The 13,121-nt window shown below is 46.7% G+C and overlaps 1 protein-coding gene across 1 annotated transcript in view; it reads left to right on the top strand.

Annotated features, from left to right (window-relative positions):
* LOC138964093 (serine/threonine-protein kinase PAK 1-like) overlaps positions 1-13,121 on the top strand; it is a 100,618-nt gene that overhangs the window by 31,799 nt on the left and 55,698 nt on the right. The window contains exon 3 of the mRNA XM_070335981.1: positions 2,684-2,897. Within this exon, the coding sequence (XP_070192082.1) occupies positions 2,684-2,897 (214 nt within the window). The remainder of the gene's footprint in view (positions 1-2,683; positions 2,898-13,121) is intronic.

Raw genomic sequence — 13,121 nt, 5'->3', positions numbered from 1 at the left:
GTAATCAAAAATTAACGAGGGAAAACAAATTAAAACACCGATGAACAGTATTGTCTTTTCTAAACTTTTTGACAGACATTTCCCCAATAAATAAGGAACAAGTCACTAAACTTAGTTATTTACGGTCAACTGCATAATGTTCTTCCTTTTAAACTTTACCAGTAACCCAAAGTTTCTCTATAACCAATCTATGTTTGTCCAACAGTTTTACCGATATAAAATTATTAAACACAAGTTCAACATACAGTAATTGTTGTACTTATTGTGAGAACGAAAATTGATTATACTTTTTTTTTTTTTATTGTGCCCCAAAATTATGTTCACTTGGAAATGCGTTGAGGATAAAGTGATTTGTAAATATAATATGATTATTAAAAATTACCGTAAAGGAAGTTTTTTGGGCGTGTTTAAAATACATTTAGAAATAGTATTGTTAACGATATAGGTACATTTAAAGTAGAAAAATTAATATAAAAAGCAGAAAGAAAAAAAGATCAATGAAGAGGGATACTCCCCGCAAAAAGAAAAAAAGAAAAAAAAAAGGGTTGAAGCAAGCAGCATAATCATTTACTCTTCTCCTAACATTCAAGCCAACAAAGTCATTTGTCATAGGCAGTCATTCGATTCCAAGACAATCATCACAGGTTTGAACCGACCCTTTCGTTTAACCATTCAAAAAACAACAGCAATAACGCTGTTAGTACTACAGCGCGCTCAACGTTCGCCTTTTTGAACTCGCGATGAGATTTGTTTCTTCTGGTAGCTAGCTTACCGTTAACAAACGCATGCGTACTAGTTAGGATTCCCCCAATTTTCGCGACCTTGATCGAATACTCTCGAAGTCACCACTCCGGCGTTCATGCATAGTGAACAGTTGGAAAGTTAAACTTCGGGAGTTCCCACTTCCGAAAGAGGCCTCTACTTCCAGTGTTGCTGACTTCCTCCTCATGCATACGGGCCCAGGGGTTAGGTCATCTGGAAATACCCACACAGACAACACTTGTTTGGTTTCAGGGTAGAACTGATAAACAAAGGTTTCGACACGTCTGATGATATTCCGTATTGATTCGGACTAGCCATTGTTGATGTTTTCAAGTATTATTAGGCACCACTCTGCCCTACCCCTCTTCTTCCCGTCACTGGGTTCATGTGGTACGTACCCAACCGGCATATCGCTTTGGGGTCATTAAATATATGTGTGAGATATTTTTGAATGCAGAGCTTTTAATGCCAAGGGCATATTGCATCTCTCTGATTACAATTCAGTGATCTGTTCTTATTATCTGTTCAACAGCGCTAATGTTTTTGAGGGTAACGGATGAAATGTGTGGACTAGGGTGGGTATCATTTTCAAGGCTTCACCTACCCGGTTTGAAATTGCTGTACCAGTTTTACAACACGGCTCTACAAAGAGCATTCATCCCAAAACATTTCACCAAACTTGCATGCAAATCGGCCTCTTTTAACCCTTATTGTGTAGCTACTGTACGACATGGCTCGGAAATCGCGAGTTTTGAGCTTTATGGCGCAATCTCGTACATTGCGCGGTCAGTAACTTCCCGAGTCGATTTTATGGAAACGGAATAACTCTGGAACTTCATTTTTTTGTGTCAAGCCTCAAGATAGTCCACTATTTGATGGCATGATTTTGTATTTTACGCCATATTGCCAGGAGCCTTGATTCTAAATAATAATGGAACAGCCCTCGTATTTGCTGTGTTGACCGGTTGCAGCTTGGGAGTCAATCAGCGATTGTCTCGTAATGAACAAATCCTATGATTGAATCGCTATCATGTGACCATAGCTGTAATACTATCATTTTAGAAATAGTGTACCGAAGGCGCCAATTTGGAAAGTTTTCTTACGATTTGGACCTTAAAAAGTTCAAGGGACATTCGCTGTACTGTGATTTAGAAACGCCTGCAATGATTTGCTCAAAATTGCTCTGGAACTATGCCAAATAATTACATGAATTTTAATCAGCGAGTGGTTTGCTTCGCCCAGCTCTACTGTCAGTCTGGACTTTCGGTCGTCATCATTATTAATTTAGTGTACATAGATACCCATTTGTCAAAGCAGATTAAGACCGTTGGATTGAGGAAGTCAAATACCGTGCCATACAGGGCTAAAACATTTCGCATAAAAGTAACAAACACAATGTCCGTTGGAGAATATCACGGTCTGCAATGACTACCAAACACAGCATTCAGATTTGAAAAATAGAATGCTCAAACTCTCATTCTAAGACCTGACTCGTGTGTGTTATCTATTCAACTCCCAAAACAAACTCTGTAGGTCTCGGCACAATTTCGGATATATGTATCTGTAGGAATAGGGCATTAAATAGTCAGGGTCGAAGGGTAGGACGAAAATTATAATTTGCACAAAGAGGCGTCACAATGGGAATTACAGTCTGGGATTCCTACTCAAAACACAGCCGTTCTCAATTTGAGTAACTCAGCGCTGAAACGTTTATTTTAAGGTATTCCTGGTGTGTGGTCACATAATTACAACCCCCAACCTGAACTGTATAGCTCTTGGGGCGATTTGAGACAGTTTTCTTGTTACTGTTAGATATTATCCCTTTAAGGTAAATCGGAAAACAAGGCACAGTTCGAGACATGAACTGAGTCCTGATTTGTTCAATTAGTTGAGGTTTACAGTTGCATGTTTGTTTTGACAGGAAAGAAGAACAAAAAGCCCATCCAGAGGAGGTCGTCAACTCGCTGAAAACCTACGCAAAGTCTATAAAACGGAAATCATCTACCACAAAGTTTATGCTAGTTGCCACAACGATCCGAGAATCTGATGAAGTGCTGGAGGGTGAAAAAGATGAGAAAGACGGCGGTGTGTTCACCGAGGACAAGGCTGCTGGTGCAGGGCCAGGAGCATCCAAAGTTAGTCCAAACACAGTCCCTTCAGTTTTTGCTCTAAAAGTGTCATGACACCGTCTGTTGTTGTAATACCTGAGAGCTTTTATTTGACTTGCTCTGATAACAAGAATATGTTTGATTTGATCAATGTTGACTTTTAAGGGCTGGGGGTTAATTCCTGTAAGAGATGATGGCTTTATGACAATTGCCAAAAGGTTAATCCAGCATTTTTTCCATACACACATGTACATGTGTGCATTAGTTTGTGATTCTGGGATCCTTGTGCTGGCTTCTCAGTTGTGTTTTAGTATTGATGTACCTTTACCTTGCGTCCGTAAGGCAGTCTGTTCTCTTGAATCACCTTCTGTTACGATGCGTAGTTAGCAATAGCTGTGTTTTGTGAGTTTGTCTGCAGTGCATGCGGCAAATTCAGTCTATTTGTTTTTTTACTCACCTAGGTAATCAAGTGAGTCTTAGTAAAGGGCATTGCCCTCTGTCCATAAGGGCAGGTTCTGGCTGTCCGTGAACAAAAAACTTAATGTTTAGGTTATTTTGGATGCTTTAAAACTTTGCAAACTTCTTGGGTATGAGGATCTCTGTGAACTGGGACAGGAAGAGTTTCCTCTCAGACATCAAAGGAGATGTCCCATAGGTAAAACTTGCTCATTGGCAAGTATGGGTCATTGACCCAAGGTCTCAGTTGGTGAGCACATCTCTGGTTGAACTTCGTCAAATTTCAAGGTCATGTTTGATTCATAAAAACGTTAATATTTTCTCTGGTCTTTTTGAAGCTAGAGCCTCCAAATTTTACCTACTACAGTGGAACCTCCCGTAACGACCTCTCCCAAGAATGACCCCCTCCTTTTGCGGACCGAATTTTTCGGCACGGATGCTTTTCACACTGTAACTAACCTCCCAAGAACGACGCCCTCCTTTTTCAGACGACCGACCTACCAACATAGGGTCAATAACGACTTTGACCTTTTTACCGGTGAGTGTCAAAGTTCGTAACTACCCAGCACACGCGGAACACGCACGCCATAAGTCGTGCATCAAAAGTCAGGGGTGGTAGTCTGTAGTCAGTACTGCGTGCTAGTCTAGTGGCCTACGGCTGTCATCTTCTCACCTATTACTGTCACAATTGAAGGACTGCGCGGGGGGAGAGAAAGGGGGTGGGAGGGGTTTGGTAGGGGCAGTTAGAACCACAACTCAATAATTAATTATTTTGTGAGTTTGTGCTCACCAACTGAGACCTTGGGTCAATGACCCATACTTGCCAATGAGCAAGTTTTACCTATGGGACATCTCCTTTGATGTCTGAGAGGAAACTCTTCCTGTCCCAGTTCACAGACACTGACCTCTTTACCTGGGGTCAATCACTGAGTGTGTGTGTGTGTTTGTGTTATGTCTGCCCGTTTGTGCGCTGGTGTATGCACATACAACATGCTAATCCATATGCACATCAAATGGGATTAAATTACATATTCTTACTCCGAATCACATAAAAGCATTGACGCAGTCTGAATTGCTAAGGTCTGAAAAGGCTACCCGTCTTAAACAATTTTAAAGGGAAGCAACCCAACCACAAAAAGGTAAACATAGCAGTGGTAATGACCATAAACCCAGGGAGTTACCTCCCGTACCGGGGTATGTGACGTCACCTCCACTGCTACACCACGTGGAATCCTCATTACGACTTTTCAGCTCTGGAGGAGAGGTCGTCTTTTGAAGGCTCTGTGTGGTTTGTTGGAGTTTTTACTCCCACCGACCACCTACCCGTCTGCTTGTCTTCTACCGTGTAGTTGGTGAGCTCTTTCCATTTTGTCTTGCTTTTAGTAAGAATATTTGACTTGTTATTGATAATTTTCCGTCCTTTTGGACTTGCGAATTTTCGTCAGTAGCTTGTTGTTGTTGTTGGCCGCCATTTGTATTTTCGGCCGGCATGGCAGATAACGGTAGTAAACGGGGCAAGGGCGACGTCCAGGGCAAAGTTAAGCCTTAATCGTCTTCTGCGGTTCCTATACCTCCCGTGTTAGTGGTCCTTCCGGACAAAGAGATTAACACTATCATGTCTGTTACCTTTTCTTCCCCTGACGCACATTCGTGGTCGGGGGTCGTTCTTCTACTTGCGGCTTGCTCGTCCGTTTCGTCAGACGGGCAAGCGTCTCTTGTTACTTCTCTGTTGAGCTTTCTTGTTCCAGAGATATGCGCTTTAGTGCGCGGGAATTGAAGCGTGCTACACCTGCTACAAGCCTTGTACATCCGCCGGCGGTGAGCGTTTCTCGCTCGTTGGCTTCCGTTTCCTTTCCGGTTGCGACGGCATCCGGTGATGCCGGAACTTCTGCTACTTCTGCTTCCTCTGGAAGCTTACAAGGTATGCGAGCTTGTCCACCGGCTCTAGTGAAGCCACCGGACGGTCCCTGCTGGGACGGAGCTCACTTGGCAAGGGTCACTCCCTTTTTCCTGTTCAGTTTCGTCCAGTACACAATGCGTGTGCGGTAGACTCTGAGCAAAGGCGGTTTCCTTCGGAAGTCGCGTTTCCGGGTTTTCCCGGAAACGAAGGTCCTCCTGCACACTCACACTCAGAGGTGATGGTGGGAGTTGACCGTGGACTGGCCTCAGGGCAACAGGGCTTCCGGCCCCAGTCTTCATGCCTTGCGTTTCCGCATCAAGGTGCGTTTACGTCGGGTGTGTTTCCGGCTCAGTCCTGATTTGCTTTTCCTCTTACAGACACTCCTTCACGGATTGTTGGTGAGCGAGGATCAGCATCCGCCCTATGGGCTGTTAGGGCAGTCTTCTTTTCACCACCCTGGTGTTGGGTCGACTCCCCTTTCAGCGCCGGCGGCACTGTTTTGATCTCTCCTTTGTCCCGTTGCGGGCATTGGCGTTTTCAGTGCAAGGGCGGTAGCCGCTGGCGCTGCGCTTCCGGTTACCGGAACCATAGGTCCTCCTTTGTAATTACACTGTGTGTTCTTTCCTGGAGTTGACCGTTGTCTGGCCTACGGGCGTTCGGGCTTCCGGCCTCAGTCCACGCAACCTTTGCTTCCGCATTGTGCGGTTTTGTCTGTTGCGTTTCTGGCTTTGCCGGATTCATTGTTCTTCTTACTAACACTTCCTTTTGGGATGTCAGTGAGTGAGGAAGAGCTGCTGGCCTACGGGCATTCAGGCTTTCAGCCTCGGCCGTGACAAGTAGTCTCTTCACTGGTTGGGTGTTGCGTCTACTGTTTATGCCTGGTGGCTTCGGATGTTACCTCCTGTTTTTCTTACCCTCTTACGGGAGGGGTGAGACAGGACGGTTTCCGGGTGGACGGGTTTCCGGTTTTCCGGTCATCCTGTTCAGTAGTGTTCCACTGGCAACTGTGACTTAGGCCGTGTCAGTTCTCTTGGCTATTCTGTTATACAGTCTTTAGCCAACGATCAGACATGTTCTGGATTTCCGTCGAAGCTCTTGGCTTCTCTCGAGGTCTCGACGGAGGTTACTTCCAGATATTTTATGGAAGTACATCGGCTTCCTCTTTGGTTGCATTCAGCGATGTCGGACTTCCGTTCCGCGAAGGAGGAGTTTTTTCCTACTTCCGGTTCAATAGTCTCCTTCAATGTGGGTACCACCTTTCGCAGGTTTTTGGCTAGTCAATCTCCTACCTGAAGTGGTATCCACGGGTTCCGGTTCTGCTACTCGTTATTCACGGGTCAGTTCCGGAACACGCTCAGCCTTGGCTGTCTTCGGCTACACAGGCTTCGGTTTTGGTTTCTTCTTGTTACACTCTTCAAAACAAGTTAAGGATCGGTTGAAAAAACAGATCTAATTATAAAAAAATTGCCAAAAAATTAAACATCGACATAATAATTAAAAGATTAATGTGATTGAATTAACAAATAAACAATGAGTCTTGACCTAGAATTTTGTTTGGCAGGCAGAGTTATTTCCCTTTGTGGGACTTCTCAAAAGCTTCTGCATTTTGGAAGAAAAAGGGTGTTTTTTATAGCCCCATGAAATTTGCGGAACGCATGCCAGAGCAAAAGGTTGTGATGCACGTGCTACAACAGGGTCCTGGCTAGGAACATCGCTCACCAGCTTGTGTTTAAAGGTTGACACGCTGACATAATTATGCACAGTAGCAACATGCCCCCACGAAGAAAACTGAGTGATTTGGATAGAGGAAGGGAAATAGGATGGCTACAAGACGGTGTTGCTGCCAAGCAAGTGGCCCAGAGGCTTGCAGTGGCTCCCTCTGTCATCATCAGACTAAAACAGAGATTCTACGCAACTGGAAGAGTGCAGGAGCGACAACGTTCTGGTCGGCCCAGAGTCACCACACAAAGAGAGGATCGCTTCATTCAGAGGCAGGCCATGCAACAAAGAATGGCTACGGCAAACAACATTAGGCAACGCCTACAAGCTACCACCAACAGTGTTGTTAGTGGTCAGACGATCCGAAACCGCTTACACAACTTTGGCTTGTGTGCAAGGCGTCCAGTCCGAGGAACAACCCTGACTGCTAATCACTGAGCAGCTCGCCGAGCCTGGTGCACTCAACATGTGAGGTGGCAACGTCAGCAGTGGGCTCAGGTGTTGTTTACAGATGAGTCCCGCTTTTGCTTGGAACCTGCTGATGGTCGCATCCGAGTGTGGAGGCGTTGCGGGGAGCGCTTCGCAGAAGGCGCTGTTCTGGAACGACAGCGTTTTGGCGGAGGCTCTGTGATGGTCTGGGGAGGGATCAGCACACGTCTAAGGACACCTCTGTACCATGTAGTGGGCAACTTGACCGGTGTCCGCTACCAGAATGAGATCCTGGAACCCCTGGTCGTTCCAGCCCTCCAAGCGATCGGCCCTCATGCGATTCTTCAGGATGACAACGCACCTCCCCATCGCTCTGCAGCTGTAAACACCTTCATCCAGCAGGCCAGGGTCAACAGGTTGCTGTGGCCAGCCAACAGCCCGGACCTGAACCCCATAGAGCACATGTGGGACGAGCTTTGTCGTCGGGTACAGCAACATCACCCTCCTCCTGCCAATCTGGGTCAACTGCTGCAATGGCTCCAGCAGGAGTGGAATGGAGTTCCCAGAGCATTCATATGCAACCTGATCCACTCCATGCGCCAACGATGTGTTGAATGCCTGGCACACAACGGAGGGCACACGCGTTATTGACACTGATTCACATTGTTGTGAATTCCATTTTTGAGGGTTGTCACGTTTGGCACACTATAGCTAAATTGTCGCTGCCGCGTTCGATCTTTGCTTTGTTTGTCATTACTCCTTGGTTGTTCAATTACATAATTTTTAAAAAATGAAAGAATTCGGTCTTGTCTGTTTTGTGTGGCGTGCTTGTAAAAAAGTGATCCTTAACTTTTTTTGAAGAGTGTATAAGAAGTTCTCTTTTCTGAAGCTGGGTCGGAACTTGCTGGCGTCTTTGCTCTTCCGCATACACCTTTACTGGTAATGCAGGAACTTAGAGGATTTTGGACGTCAGTTTTTGGAATTTGCCTCTTTGTCGGAGATGATCGTCAGAGCGCCCTCGCGCTCTTTCCCGGAGTCACTGAACCTTTCACACTTAGCGTGTATCAGGACCCTGATGACATCTCCACTCTTTTAGTCAGCCCTGTTAGGGTGAACGAAGAGCAAAAAAGGGCCTGTCCTCCCTTCACCTCACTTTACAGTCAGGTGTCGGAGGGACTTGTTTCTCTCGCATTCTCAGTTCTCTGAGCAGCCTAGGAGAGACACTCGGGCTTTGCTCGGGGTAGAGGGACCTACTTTTTGAACTTTGGCGTTTATACCAGAAAAGAAAGGTAGATTCAGTCGAATAGAGATCAGCAGATCTCTGACTTCTCTCTACAAGGGTTAAAACAGAGCTAGCCTCCTCAGAGGAAGCATGCTCAGGCCTCTGGACAATTTAAGCCGGCGGCCAATAGGCAGTCTCTGCCTGATTCTCGATTGTCGAGAAATAGATCACTTTCGGGCAGGGAGAAGGGCAGCCCTAGCAGCAAGCCTCTCCCCACAAGGAAGTGCCGCCGATCACACCCCCCCCCCTCCTCCGCCCTCCACTTTGGGATGGCGGTGGGGTCTCCTCCTTGCAATTTTCATTGGATGGTCTCTGTACACAGCCAATAGTTTGTGGGAGTGGTGAGGTCGGGCGACTCCCATCGATCTTATGTGTGCATATTTGCTTATGCGTCAGTCCGATCTTTTAACAGTGATCTAAGCCCATCAGCTCGAGCACCCGCTGAGGTCTCTTCTGGGCGGATCTAACGCTGTTCTTCGGGTATACTGCTTCAGTCCTCAGTTAGTGTAACAGTAGTTCAGCCTCGGGCTGCTACAGTGGCACTTCCGGTTTTACCGGAGAGGTTGTTTCTTTCACAGACGCTTCATAGGTACGTCTGAGTTTTGGAACAACGGCTGACCTTCGGGCATCCAGGTTTTTTAGCCTCGGCTGGTGCAACAGCCATTCCACCTGTTTGCGGTGATGGTTGTTGCTTTCCCTTTTCTTGTGGCTTCGGACTTCGACTTTCTTCCTTTATTCTCATCTTAAGCAGGAGATGAGATAGGACGATTTCCGTTTGAGTGGGGTCTCCTGGCTTCAGGCTTCCCCGTTTTTTTCTCACTTTTTGCCACAAGCTTCTGGACTTGGTCCTGGTTTGTCTTTCGCCGAGTCTGACTCTGTCTTTCTCTAGCGATCAGACTCGTTCTGGTGTTTCGTCCAAACTTAAGCTGCGCTTGAGTTGGCCTCGGAAGTAACATTCAGATTTTCCGGAGGGGGCATTGTCTTTGGCAATGTATGTTTGAGGAGTCATTCTTTGTGGCTTAACACCTCTCTCAGGTTTTTTGGCTACTCCTCTCCTTTTGGGCAGAGGGTTAGCTAATGTTCCGGTTTTTCTTTGCTGTGGGCTTTTAGCCCAGCATCTTATTTGACAGCCGAAACTTGTTTCTTACGTTTACATGTGTACTGTTGGTACTTTGGTACATGGTTGTCCTTCGGGCTTCATGGCTTTCAGCCTTAGCCTGTGCTATAGCCTCCTGTCTAGCGTGGGCGACTATGGCATTTTCGGTTCCTGTGACTTCGGATTGGGCTCTTCCTCTTCTTCCTCGTCCTAGCACGAGGTGAATCAGGACGACTTCCCTTGGGTCGGGTTTCCTTTTACAGTCACCCTTCTACCACAGGCAACTATGACTACGGCGTTTGCCCGTTGATCTCTGCGTCTGACTCTCAGTCTTTCAGAGTTAGTCAGACGCGATCTACTTCCTCGTATTACCTCTCTCTCTGCTTTCACATTGACTGGTAGAGGATTACTGGCGAACGTCTCTTTTTTTGGATTTCCCTGTCGAGGTGGGCTCTGGTACCTTGTACGCAGGTGTCTCTCTCTCTTTCTTGGTTAGATATTGGTCACTCTTTTCTGGAGCTGACCTTTATCTCACAGTCCTTTCGGGCTTCACTCCATCCCAAGGTTGCATACTTTGGCATGATTGTCTGACGGTCTCCGTGAGGTTTGTCCTTCACTGTTCTGAGTGGACATCCTTACGCACGGATCGTTTCTAGGGCGGCATTTCCTTCCAATAGAAGGTGGGGGGGGGGGCAGCTTGTCTTTCCCCCTACTCGGCTAGGGTTAATCCAAGGCTGGGGTCTCTTTCTGGGTCGTTTGGTCCAGCAGATCGGAAGAAGTGCTGGGCACAGATTTCTGGCTCTCTGATGTTGTCTTTCGCAACTTTTTGCCTGAGAGACATCTCGGCTGTCAATCAAGATGGTTCTCAGGTCCTTTCCTGCCTTTTTGGCAGTGGGCCAGTTCCTGGCTAGGGTTTAGAGTGAGTTAGATTTTCTTTCTCACTGGGCCCTTCCCTGACCTTTTGGCAGCAGGCCAGGTTTTTTGGCAAGGTTTTAAGAGTGTGTTTGGTTTTCATTCCCACCGCCTTGTTGAAGCTATCTGCTTTTATGTGATTCGGAGTAAGAATATGTAATTTAATCGAAAATTTTTAAGTAAATTTTCATTTGATTAATATACTTACCCGAATCACATAGTGTATTCCCTCCCGCCAACCCCGCTTATGGTTTTTTAGTTTCTTTAAAGCCATAATGAGGATTCCACGTGGTGTAGCAGTGGAGGTGACGTCACATACCCCGGTACGGGAGGTAACTCCCTGGGTATATGGTCATTACCATTGCTATGTTTACCTTTTTGTGGTTGGGTTGCTTCCCTTTAAAATTGTTTAAGACGGGTAGCCTTTTCAGACCTTAGCAATTCAGACTGCGTCAATGCTTTTATGTGATTCGGGTAAGTATACTGTTAAAAAAAAGTAACGCATAGTTGCTACTTGCCAAATTTGTTTTATTTTTCGAAAAAAATAACAGAAAATCCAATATTTAGATTATTTGTTTGAAATTTGGTATGGACACAGTTGAATGCACACACAGTTCATTTGCATCTTCAAATCAATCAGTCAATCAATACGATTGGGTGCCGAGGCTGTCAAGTCAGTAGGGGGTGTGACTGCGCCTTGAGCAGCAACAACTGCCCGGCACCTTCTGGGCATGGACTGGATCAGATGCCGGATATCTTGCTGTGGGATGGTGTCCCACTCCTCCTGAAGTGCCTGCAATAGATCGCGGTGATTTGCCGGCGCTTCTTCTCGCCTGCGCACACGTCTGTCCAATTCATCCCAGAGGTGTTCTATCGGGTTCATGTCTGGCGACATGGATGGCCAGGGAAGCACCTGGACATGGTGGTCGGTGAGGAACTGGGTGGTGAGTCGTGCTGTGTGCGGGCGAGCGTTGTCCTGCTGGAATATGGCATCCTGGTCAGCCAGAAGAGGAAGGGCGTGTGGGCGCAGAATTTCCTCCACGTATCGCTGGGCAGTTATGCGCCCTTGGACGTGCACCAGGGTGCTCCTTCCAGCGGTATTGATCGCCCCCCACACCATGACGCCTCCACCACCATGAACGGGTGCCTCATCCACACAGTTAGGCGCGTAACGTTCGTTTACTCTCCGGTAGACCCTCCTCCGACCATCATGTCGCTGGAGCAGGAAGTAGGACTCGTCGCTGAACCACACGTGTCTCCAGTGATTCCGGACGGTCCAGCGAAGGTGCTGGTTGCCCCACTGCACTCGGTTCTGGCGATGGCGGCGGGTGAGGACAGCTCCTCTGTGAGGTCTGCGAGCTCTCAAACCAGCTTCATGCAGGCGGTTCCGCACGGTCTGGTCCGATAATCGGTGTGGCCCGGGGAGAGCCTGGACAGAAGATGAGGCCGACAGGAAACGATTCCGGAGGTGGCGGAGCCGTATGAAGCGGTCGTGAGCAGCAGTTGTCGCCCTTGGTCTTCCCGCTCGTGGCAAGTCAGCAACGGAGCCAGTGGCTTGAAACCTGACCCACAGTCTACTGATGGTGCTCTGGGACACGTGGAAGTGCCTGGCGATTGCACTTTGACTTTGGCCTGCTTGTAAACGACCCAATGCAATTTGGCGGTCTTCTCTGCTCAATCGGGCCATCTTTCGTCGCTGAATTGTCGTCTGATTTTTTTGTGGCGAACAATCCGCTTTTATGGGTTTTGGAAGACATGGTGAGAGCTCAATATTCCCCGAGTTTCACAAGATTACACTGAAGCATGACGAGTGGTCATGCCAAATGAGCAATTTTGACATTGTAGCCACTGATAACGCATGCGTCACGTGCAGAGCTCACTTGTGGCAATGGACGAAAGGTCGACGACCAGATAAACATTTTCTGCAGTTTGGTGGATATCCTTGTAGCCATATATATAACTAAATTATCCAAATATTACAAGCTATGCGTTTCTTTTTTTGAACAGTATATATTAATCAAATGAAAATTTACTTAAAAATTTTCGAACAAATATGGGGTAACGAACTAGACTTTCAAGACTGAACTGCCCAACAGTTGCCCACCCTGTGAAATGAATTATTCCTCCCAAACAATGAAGACCCCTCCTTTTTACAACCGATTTTTCTGGACATTTTCAAGGTCGTTAGTGGGAGGTTTTACTCTAGTAGTTTTGGATGATCTTCAGACAAGACATAAATTTGGCTTCTGTACACCTCTGTGTATTTGGGGTGTGTAGGTTTCACTCTGTCAGTTTGTCTGTATATTTGTCTAGAACAGATGAGATCTCTGGTACTTATGGGTCGATTGAGCTGAAATGGTGTGTAGCTTGAAATTGGGGTACAGACAGCGCTTGCCAAAAATTAGTTACCTTACCTGTCGTTAAAGGGGAGATATGAGCTTTACATCAAGGGAATGA

This window comes from Littorina saxatilis, linkage group LG4 (assembly GCF_037325665.1).
Source record: "Littorina saxatilis isolate snail1 linkage group LG4, US_GU_Lsax_2.0, whole genome shotgun sequence".
Classification (NCBI taxonomy): Eukaryota; Metazoa; Mollusca; class Gastropoda; order Littorinimorpha; family Littorinidae; genus Littorina; species Littorina saxatilis.
Note: the sequence above shows the minus strand (reverse complement) of the source record. Positions and strands in the feature narration are given on the sequence as shown.